The sequence below is a fragment of the Drosophila biarmipes genome, chromosome 3R (assembly GCF_025231255.1).
Source record: "Drosophila biarmipes strain raj3 chromosome 3R, RU_DBia_V1.1, whole genome shotgun sequence".
NCBI classification, from domain to species: Eukaryota; Metazoa; Arthropoda; class Insecta; order Diptera; family Drosophilidae; genus Drosophila; species Drosophila biarmipes.
The window spans coordinates 19,360,739-19,371,929 of NC_066616.1; the positions used below are offsets into that span (position 1 = coordinate 19,360,739).

The following is an 11,191-nucleotide window of genomic DNA, read 5'->3' on the forward strand; positions in this document are numbered from 1 at the left end:
AAAGTGCCCGCATTATTGGCAGACCGGTATGAATATGTTAATGACTGGCTAAAATAAACTGCAGGCCCTCGGGGATCTTGGGGAAAATAGAAAAATTAGGAAAGTACATTGTAACAGAAACATAGGAATGATAAGCCTGCAAAAGGGAAAACATTCCCTTAACTGAAATGAAAATAAGATAAGTTATGACTAATCAATTCAATTAATCTGAAAATACTAGATAATACTACTAGAATAAATAAAATTAAATTACTTTCAATCATTTTTTGTTATTTTTTTAAGGATATATTAGAAATTCCTCTAGCAATGTTCAATAACATAAGTAATAAATGTTATTCTAAAGAATGTTACTGTTAAATCTAACATTCCCGCTGTTAAGGATAACATCCTCCGTGCCGAAAGTCAACAGACGGGCGACAAAGCTGCAAAATCTCATCCGCTCTCTTAGATGCGCTCTTCGGGCTCGTCTCTCGGGGCCCTGAGTCCCGTTACAGGCCCAGCTGTCGTGTAACCGAGCATCCCGAGCACCCGAGGTCCTGTCAGATGCTGAGCGTACGGCATTACACGATAGCCGGTCACGAAGGCCTTCAGCGGCTGCGGCGCCGACTGCGCAGCCGACTGCGATAGCATCCGTGAAGTTGAACTCACGAATCCGAGTCCGCAGCTTCAGTCAGCTCGTAAGCCTGAAGCCGCGCGGAGATACTTTCCATAGGGGTCCTCGTTCGCCGACCGATTCGTACTCAATAAAAAAAAACATAAAAAGACAAAAAGGAGATTATTATTATCTGAATGAAAGTAAATCAAAAGTATTTATTACCGTGCCAAAGTAACCTACAAACTTTAAAAGTAAAACATAAAAAATACTGACTAAAGGTCAATTAACCCAAGCGCGCAGTCAATAATATTCCAGTTAAGAGAACGAAAGCAAGCTGCCAAAGTGAAAAGAATGAGAAAAAAGTTCGGAAAGTACTTAGAAACCCACAAGAAACACACGAAACAAGTTTAAATTGCACTGGACTGGCAACATCCGCTTCCGCTGAGTGCTTCAATTTCAGTTTAATGTTAACTCCAACCAAACCCAAATTGACAAGAACAACCGAGACAAAAATAAAGTGAACATAAAACAAGAACCCAAAAAAAGGTACTGATACACAGGCTCCCAGGCGAGAGGAGGCGTGGTCGTGGCAGGGCGATGGCTTATTCAAATATTAAACACATGGATTCGTTTGAATTTGGCATTTAAATTATTTAAGTTGACAAACGCACACACACTCACAGTCACACAAGGAGGAGTACAACCAAACAGGATGCCAGGGCGTCTGCCACGCCCACACGTCCTGTTTCTTTTGTTTTTTCCTGCTTTCCCTTTCATTTGGAGTTGGTACACAGCAAAGTAAAGTGCTTGTACGACAAAGTTAACCCAAATTCTTAAATTCTTGTATGTTTGTATAATAAATTTATATTACAATAATAACATAAATATTTTCCAAATCAATGGTGTTAAATTTGACTAGTATTTTCTAAAGAGTGAATAGTATTTCTTTTTCAGGATTTTTGTTTTTCTAAATTACTATTACTGCTACTAGAAATAGTTATTATAATAATTTTTAAATCTTTTGAGTGCTCTGTAAAAGTGGTTAATCCTATTTTCTTTTTATTTTTCCTGTGTACTTCCTGTCTCCGGCTTCTTGGACCTCTTTACTTTTTTCTGGGCTGCTCTAACGTTTGTTATTTATTTATAACGACACTGACAGAGCGTATCCTTTGAACTTTTCTGCATGAGTTTGTCGCCGAGTTTATTTATTTATATTCTTTTGTGCCGCTCCTCCATTCCTCCATCTCGATGTGGATTTCGTGGAGCTCCTTCTGATACAGTGTTCAATTAATTGAGCCCCCCGTTTGACCTCCACTTCGTTGTTCGATTCTAGTTTTTTGTAGCCCCCTTCGCCGCATCCCCGACTGCACTTGAAGCAAAGGGATACGGAGCCAACTCGAAGATACGAAAGGGGATAAACTGCATAAATCAACGCCACTGCCAAAGCCAAGAGCAACAATAACTGGAAGCAATTAATTTTATTCAAACAAGAGCAACAATAAGGACGACGACAAAAAATGGATTACGGCTGGCTGATGTTTCTGTTCATCGCACTTTTAATTGGTAAGTTTTTGTGACCCTCCGCCGGAATCGGGGGAAATTATTATTATTTTTTATGGTTTTCGGGGATTGAATATGCATGTATATGCACAATATTTGTTTGGTTAATGAAGCGCTGGCGGGGATTTGCGGACTATGGTGCGTATGCGTAATGCGAGCGGGACAAATCGCCCTTGTCCGTTTATTGTGAATCGGTTTATTATTATTTTAATTGTTATTGGTGTTTGCCGAGAGCACGAACCGCAAATCAATATTGGCAAAGTTTTTGCCTCTGGCTGTTTTAATGACTTTCGTCATAATTCCAACGGCTGCCGCAGTTGCAGTGGCAATTGCACTGCCACTTGCCCTCATCCCTTTTGGCATTCGGTAATTTCAGCTGCCGCAACTTTTGCTTGTGCTGAGGCAGCAGCATCGGGAGCAGCAGCAGCACATCTTGAGTGCAGTTTAAACTTAAATTGTATTTTTGAAATGCTCGCAATTAGGCAGACTGCCAAAGGCAGCCGCTCTTCGCTTTCTCCCCGCTTTTTCCAGCGTTTTCATTCCCTCCTGCAGTCGAATTGCCAATGGCAATGGGGCAATTAATTTGGAGCGCATTAAATGAGCTGGCTCACTCCGCTTTTCACTCTTCGCAACGAGAACTAGAACTAGAAATTGTATTCCATCATGTGAGAGCGTTGGGAAAGTTGGGCAAATTCAGCTGGTTAATGGTAATAGGAACAGGCAACTGGAAGAACAGGTTTTCACGTTTTCTTTTTTCACATTAAAAACTGCAATTGGCTTAGAGCTTTTTGGAAAGCAAACAGATGTTAGGAATCGGCGAACTATTATAATAGTAAGTCGCTTAGATTTTTCAAATGAATTTGTCAAATTCTTAATCAGTTTTTTGTATCTAAAATAAAAAATTGATTGTTTATTTTGATTAAATGATTATTTATTTATTTGTTTTGATAATATACCACCTTCGCCCTCCTCATATAGACTGTATAGGGACTTAGTTTATATATGTTTAGATTTCCTTCAACTGGGACTGACACATTTTCCACACACACACATACCTATGGGCACTTTCTCACTGGGAACTCATGCAATCCAGGACACGAGCACAAAGGCTTCGGCCACAAAGACAGCCGGAGAAAGGATTTTGCAGAAAAAGTTGTGCTGCGGAGTCGTAGCTTTTCAATTTCTCTCGACGCTTCTATATTTAGAGTGTTTGCCGGCAACAACAGCTTGGCCAGCCTAATGGAATTAAATATTGTCCATTGTGGGACGTCCAATTTACGATGTCGCCTTGGGTAACCGCAAAGCAACTATAACAAATAACAAATGCCTGGGACCTGTTTATTTACTTTTGAAAATCTGTTGGACTCTTCAGCCGTACGGCACCCAATTAATTTGCGGATTTAGATGCAACTAAAAATGGGAAAAACACTTTGACTGTTTGCCAGCCTCTTATAGATTCTTTTTCTCCACTTTGTGGGTTTTAGTGAGCAAGCAAATGAAATGAATATTTATGTGTATGTGCTAACCACAAAGGACTGCTCTGTGGACTTTTGTATACACTTGGGGTTGAGCAGTGAGTTTTTATGGTACAAAAACTACTCCCAGAATATTTTATTGTTTTCAACAAAAAAAAATAACAAGATAACAAATTACTAATTAACTTGACAAAGTAATTATTTGATTAAACGTAAGGCGGTTTTATTTTGCTTCCCCACTTTCAATTTATCTAAGGCCAGTTCTATAAAGACATATTCTGGTTATAAGGAAATACTCCGCCACTGAACCACAGAGAGCTATTAAAAAAAAGTGCCACAGCAAAAATGTTTGCATAAATGTCTCAACTCGGCATCTCTAAATGAATTTATCACCAAACTTGGACGTCGTTGGTCCTGCCCCAAAAATGCATGTGTACATTTTCCCCTAGGTGTGTGGGGATTTCCGGGGGTTATGGTTTTGGGTAAAACGTATATGTACGCAAGTGTGTGCTTGCCATTTCTCGAATGAAATGTGCAGGTTAATTATCAGCAAAGTTTTTATGTGCTGAGGTGTAAACATATCTATGTTTGTATCTCTGTCCCAGCTTAACCCACTTCCCTTCCATTCTATGTGGTTAAGTGGAAAAGGAACCTGACCCACACAAACGAAATGGCTTTGTTTTGCCACCGGATGACTTAAAGTTTTTGCTCGCTTTCGTTCATTTAAAAGCGCAATAAATTCAAGCATTTAATCACACCTATCTCCAATCAATTTAAATAAAATATTTATTTATGTAATTGTCTGTGTTGTTTGCCTTCATGTTAATTTGCATATGTACAAAATGCTTAAAAGCTTTGGCGGTTAGTTCACAAGGTATATATTTTTAAATAATAAATAAAACATTTAAACAAAGAGACCTGGTTTGTACATACAAATTTACATTTTTAAGCATTAAGTGCAATCAAGTATATAATTTACCTTAATTCACTTGGTTTGGTAATAATTTAATTGAATTAATTGAATATTAATGTTGAAATTCTTAATTAATTCGGTTTAATGCAGTTCTTCTTGTTAGTATACATTTGTTGAATCTCTTTTGAATATAAATATTTAAATGTAAACTTTTTAAAAATAAAAGCTGTTTTGTTGTCTAAAAGTGGAAATGAAAAAGTTCCTTAAGCTGGTAGCTTCTGAATTTTGATCATATCCTTCTAGCATAAGTCCTTTTGCTTTACAGTCCCTCTTACACGCAACTTTCGGCTCATGTTAAATGTATTTTTGCCGAGCAAAAGTCGAGTCATTTGACATTTGGTTTGTCCGAATTTCTTATCATTTTCTAGCCACCCACTGGATATTTATTCGGTTGGAGGCAGCCTTATCCGAACTGGGACCCCAAAAACTGCATATGCCAGTTACATATGTCCCTGTATCCACTGCACTTTATTTCCTGCCCACTCCGTCTCCCTGTTACATGGGTAGCCTACCTGCCTGACTAACTAACTGTTTTGCATATTCATTTCATGAAATTTGAAATTTATTCGATGTCTCATGTGCCAGAACTTGGCCACAAAGCACCTGCCGTTCCCCCTTTTATACCCATTTTCCATTTTCCCCGGTCAGTCACCTGGGCAAATTAAAAATTACGCATACTCCACCCACCGCTGAACATGTCCCTGGCTTTTGGACACCAAAATTGTGTCATTGGCCTGTGGGTTTTGGTATCCAACGTCCCGAGTATGGCAGATTTCCATGTACTCATCCTACACATAAAGGATGACTGCCACGCCCTACGATTCGATTACAGGAAATAGCCCAGGTCCACTGTTGTCTAACAATATTCCAGTGAATGTGTGTAGCTTTCGGCCATTCTAGTTTAGATTACATAAATTGTATATGTTCATGCGGTCAAAGGAATAGCTCCAGAGGTCTAATGTTTCAAAGGGGAATTCGAAATGAATTGGGAAAAATTGACATGGTGGCTCATTCCGAAAATTGTGTATAAGCTTGTTTTCATGTTGAATTATTTATACCTAATATTATCTTTACATTTTTTATTTATGCCTTATAGACTACCCAATTGCATATGCCTTGTTTGTGACGGATATTAGTGTGCCCGAGATTGTGGATTTCCGGGACAATGTGACCTTATCCTGCAGCTACGATATGCGTGGTCACACGCTAAACTCGGTGAAGTGGTACAAGGATCACGAGGAGTTCTTTAGGTAAAAGCATAAAGCTTTTTTGAGAAACTAAGCCCACAATCTTTAACCCAAAATTAGATACTCCCCCCTGACGAGTCCGATTTATATGACTTTCGGAGTGCCTGGTCTACAAGTGCTGGATGGGAAGTACCTATGCAACGAATCGAGTTGCAGACTGGACTTAAGTCTACAGGGTGCCAAATCCACAGGACTCTATAAGTGTGAAGTAAGCGGCGATGCCCCACACTTTAAGCTGGCGGATAAGGCGGACAACATGACGGTGGCAGGTGGGTACTCTTTTTGGAAATGTTGTTTTATTGTGAAAACTAATTTTTTTTTTAAAATCATTTCAGCTTTGCCCCAGATCGATCCGCTAATCGAGAGCTTCAATTCGATGTACCGCATGGAGGAGTTCCTCAGCGCCACCTGCTCCTCTGATTATTCCAGTCTGCCCACACGGCTCACCTGGTACATCAATGGCGAACAGGTTTGTACAGTTTGTATTTTTTGTTTTTTTTTATATTTTAATATTTAATCTTACTAAATTTCTAATTCCCCTACCTTTTTAGCCCCTGCTGGGTGAGCTGCATCCCACAACCGACACCAGCATTGCGGCCCACGATTATGTTCTGCGGCGCCAGCGGCTGCAGGTGCACTTCTACCTGCAAGGACAGCGCTTTTTCCAGGCCGGGAAAATCCTGGAGCTCAAATGCGTAGCGGAAATTGAGAACTATCCGGAGCTGAGGCGCGAGAAGACACTCAGTGCGTCGCTATCGCAGTTCGACAATTTCAACAATCAAATGCCGCTGAGACATGCGAATGCAAGTGAGTTTTCCCTTCATTTACTCTGTAATTTAATTCGAGCAAAATATAAATTATATTTTGCGTTCACTATTTAAAATCTTTATTTCGCCTTAAATTCTTTATACTTAATTTTTTTATAAACTACTCTTAATTAGCCTAAACCCTGACATTTCCCTTGGTTTATTTTCCCATGTCTTCTCTACACTTCCTCAATTAAAGACTCTGGCGCGGCACAAAGGAGCAGTCTCTGCGGCAGGACATCACTAATTTCCGCCATCCTGGCGGCAATTCTATTAACTCACTGTTTGCGATGCCCTTCATGAACACTGACATCTTTCGCAGAATCTGAATCGGAGGAGCACTAAAATTCCCGGGTTCGGAATGGAAAACGCCTCGTGTGGCAACTTTGTCAACTATATCATCACGTTAGTTAGTCAGTCAGTTAATCACCTAGTTAGTTAGTTAGGGTAACAGACAAAGGTAAGACCGCGAACTAGTGGATAGGGAAATCTTTTGGGTTGATGATTGTAAATAAAATCTAGGGAGTAAGGAAAGTATGTTGGAGGTTAGAAATGCTCAAGGAACAAGAAAACAAAAAGTTTTCTTGCTGTTTTCAAATTTTTAAAATAGTTTTAATTACCTTTTTTGTATAAATACAATTTATATGAAAAGTTTTTGTTAATTTAAGATACTTTTACCATTTTGCTTTTGATACAAAAATTATAACACAGGTTTAGATAATGTTTAATTAGTATTCATTATCAGTTGGGTATTTAAATCATATATTTGATAAGTAAAAGTTGATATCTTTTGTATGCAATCAATTAAAGAAATTAGCAAAATCAGATATTGTTTGTATTGAAACTTAATCATTTTTGTGTGACAAAGTCACTGTTTCTTTTAAAATTCACCATGTTAACACAATGTTTGGTGCGAATAACACAATTTTCTTTTCAGTGAAAGTCATGTTATCCTTGTAAATGAATATTTTCATGTCGGTTAGTTCAACAAGCATAGTGGATATAAAAAACTTGAAATTAAAACAAACAAAAACTGCCAGAAAAAATTGATTTACCTGCCTGACACTGATACTAGCCAAAATAAGTCACTCTCCAGCAAACCAAACGAATTTCCAATATATGTATATAAGCGTAATTTTTTCGATTGTTCTTCGGCAATTGATTTTCATTCGTAGTGCACATGGACATTTTTTCGAGCAAATATATCCACGCACACCCCATGCCAAGGGTTTTGGGTAAAGTATAAAAAATAACACATATGAAACACCATAAAAAATAAGTGAACACATAAAAAGAGAATTAATGGAATAAAATGCGATTTTATCAGTGGAGAACGAGAATGCAGATGCTGTAAAAATCATTATAATTAAGTCTAGCATAAATATGTTGTAAATACAATTTTAAACATTCAAAACAGAGGACAAACAACTATAAATCATGTCACTAAGCCAGACTCAACCATATACGTATGTATATAAAGCTACTCGCTATATTTCTCAGCATGTATTTGCCAAGGCCGACATAAAAAGAAGCAAAATGCTAAATCACATAGATAATAAAACATAACAAAACGCAATACAAATTTCATTTGGCTGAGCAACTACAAATAGACATTATCCGCCGGGTCAAAGCCCTCTAAAAAGATCTGGCCACAGACGGCCAACTAAAAACTATATAAAACATATTGTACCGTGTCAGAGTAATAAAACGTTGCCTGGACATTTCCGAAATCACTTTTTGTTCAGAAGTATATCCAATTAAAGTGAAACCCAGCGTGTGTGATGAGAAAACATGCAAACCATAAAATATAAATGTATAAATTAATTTACCTACTCATTCGCACATCTTTCGGTTGTAAAGAATAAAAAACACACACGATAAAATAAAAATAAACGAGAGCAAATAACGATAATGTATATAAAAGCATTTACTTTAGTTTTTCATTTCGGCGAATGGCCATTAAATTGTGTAAAATATTTCAACAGGCGAACTGCAGTGCATTTGTTTTTTGTTTTCTTGCTGTTCATGAAAAATTCAAATAAATAAGATAAATAAATAATTCAATTTATGGATTTCAATGCGTTTATTCAGAGTTCGAATCGCTAATCTGTATTATAACAGACAGGTTGGTTGGCCCGAGTTCAGTACGGCAGTTTTAATTGAAAGCTAGGGCCTGGAAAATAAATAGGTTGGGTCGTCGAACAATATTTACATTGCAGACTGTCGGTCGATGCCATGAATTTTAGGTCTGGACTTAGAGTAAACATTTAATTTGAAGTGTTTTTAAATTTTATTTAAAAATATAAGATATATATATTTATTTTACTAAAAGAGTTCTTTTAACCTATTTAAAATACATTTTATAAATTACTTAACAACATTTTAAGCAACTTAACTTTTATTTCCAAGCCATTTAAATGTTCAGCTGGCTCCGGATAATATCAAAGAAATGATTTTTAAATTCCCTGACATTTTCAACCGTTTGGCCTGACGAAATGTACTCGTTTAATTTGAAATAATAACTTGTTTAACTACGTAAATTTGCACAATTAATTATGCTAATGAGGCGCGGCCCAAAAAGGCACGGGTGCGGCTCCTGAGAGCCAAAAGTCGAAAGCCGAGCGAGGGCTTAAACAATAAAAAGGGTTAAATAATTAATTTCAATGCTGCTGCAATTAGTTGCCACTAAATGTTGCATGAGTTCTGTCCGAAAGATAGGCCATGGGACACACACACCCTCACAGAGAAAGTGGAAGATGCCAGGATGAAAAGCCGGAAAAGAGGAAAATGCGAGAAACAAGTGAGTGGGAGAGGTCCAAGGACAGAGGACAAAGGGCAGGACCTCTTAATGAGCCTGGGCCCGAGCCTGCGAGCTAATCAAATTAGCCGGCCCAAGGACTTTTGATCAAAAATGCCGAAACTTTTCACATTTTCGCTTCATTTCGCGCACCAGCCGCGGCCACATGGCGTATGCGTAATTTATGTGATTTTAATTAGCCCGCCCTGTCCATCTGTCTGCAGCGAAAAGAGCGCAAACACGCATGACTTATGACGCATAGCTGTCATATCCACGATCCGAGAAGCACACTTAATTGAAATTAATTTTGAATTTTTCTCACCCCGCAGATTCTTTGCAATTCAGCCGACAGTCGGCATGGAATTTCAAACATTTTCAATTAACAAACGGAAAGGGAGCGTCTGGCTGCCTGTCTGTCTGGGCGGCGCTTATCAAGTGGAAGTTCTTAAGTTGCGTCTAAGTTACCGAAAATAAAGTGAAGTGAATTTTTCGCGCTTTGGCATTTGTCAAAGTTTTTCACTCCCAGCCCCTTGAGTGTCCCTTTCGACTGGCTCTTTCCGTTCTCTCTCCTATTTTTTCCTTTTGCTGCAATCGTCGCCTGTTTGCGTTTCATTAAAATCCATTAAAATGCTGCAAATCAAATTAAAAGTTTCAACTTCGGTCTGGCAGTTGGCATCGTTGTCAGACCATCATCATCAGCCGTTTACGGATCTTCCTCTTCATTTGCATGAGCAACATTTTCAACTGACAATTGCAAATCCTTCGGCCGTTGTTGCTGTGCAGAAATTACTTTTTAATTTCTTCGCTAATTCGCTGAATTTGTGTTCAACCAAAGAGGCGGAAAAGGCAGAGCCGTCCATGGTCCGCAGTCCGTCGTCCATTGTTTATTAATTACATGGGGCTGGCTGGATGGCTGGCTGGCTGGTTGGCTGAAAGCCATCAATAAACAAATATCGAAACGAATCTGTTATGACCCGTTGACCTATTGAGCGCTACGTGACCCACAATGGCTCATTTGTATTTTGTGTGTGGCCCGAATGGCAACCTCATCGGCCGCCTGCCACGCATACCAAGCAGTTGTTGATGTTGACACAAACGCTGTCAGCTCCGAGTTGCTTATTCCCAAATTGATATGCAAACAGCACAGGCTGGCTGAAAAGCTGAAAAGGCTGCAAAGCTGAACAGGCTGAAAAGGCCAAAACGGCTGACAGGGCCCAGATCGCGGGGACAAGGTCGGAAGTTTTCATCCCCGTCACCTAAATGCTCTTGTCGGCGCAGAGATTTCAATTTTGATTCAGGTCTGGCCTCGCCCGGCATTGGATAATCAAAATTGGTAAATATTAAAAGAGAAATGGGAGACAGTTCGGGGAATATGTAATATCAGGAAACGAGCTTGCCATTACATTTTAAGATAATTTTGTCGGAGGCATTTGGACAGGTAATTTTATATTTTAAAATTTTTACCTTAATTACGAGCAACATATTTTCAGCCTTAGTTCTACTTACCATATTTGTTTATTTTTTAAATGGTACCCAAAACCAAGTAGAGGGAGTAAATGGCATCGAATTCAAGGACTGATTACTCCGCCCCCAAAATCAGGCAACAGAAAACGGCTTGTAAAACGCCCTGTAAGACAACAATTGAAAAGAATTACCTCCTAAACCGAGTACACAACACACACGCATTGCCATTCGCAAAACTCTCCTACCAAACGGCAGACAAATGTATGCAAAATGC

At 38.7% G+C, this 11,191-nt stretch overlaps 1 protein-coding gene across 1 annotated transcript; it reads left to right on the forward strand.

Annotated features, from left to right (window-relative positions):
- Positions 1–697: 697 nt before the first annotated feature.
- LOC108023488 (uncharacterized) lies at positions 698–8,651 on the forward strand. The gene is made up of 7 exons (XM_017093017.3): positions 698–1,141; positions 1,929–2,158; positions 5,700–5,853; positions 5,911–6,119; positions 6,186–6,319; positions 6,402–6,657; positions 6,856–8,651. Exons 2-7 carry the CDS (start codon positions 2,113–2,115, stop codon positions 6,957–6,959), a joined length of 903 nt encoding a protein of 300 aa, XP_016948506.1. The 5' UTR covers positions 698–1,141; positions 1,929–2,112; the 3' UTR covers positions 6,960–8,651.
- Positions 8,652–11,191: the final 2,540 nt, after the last annotated feature.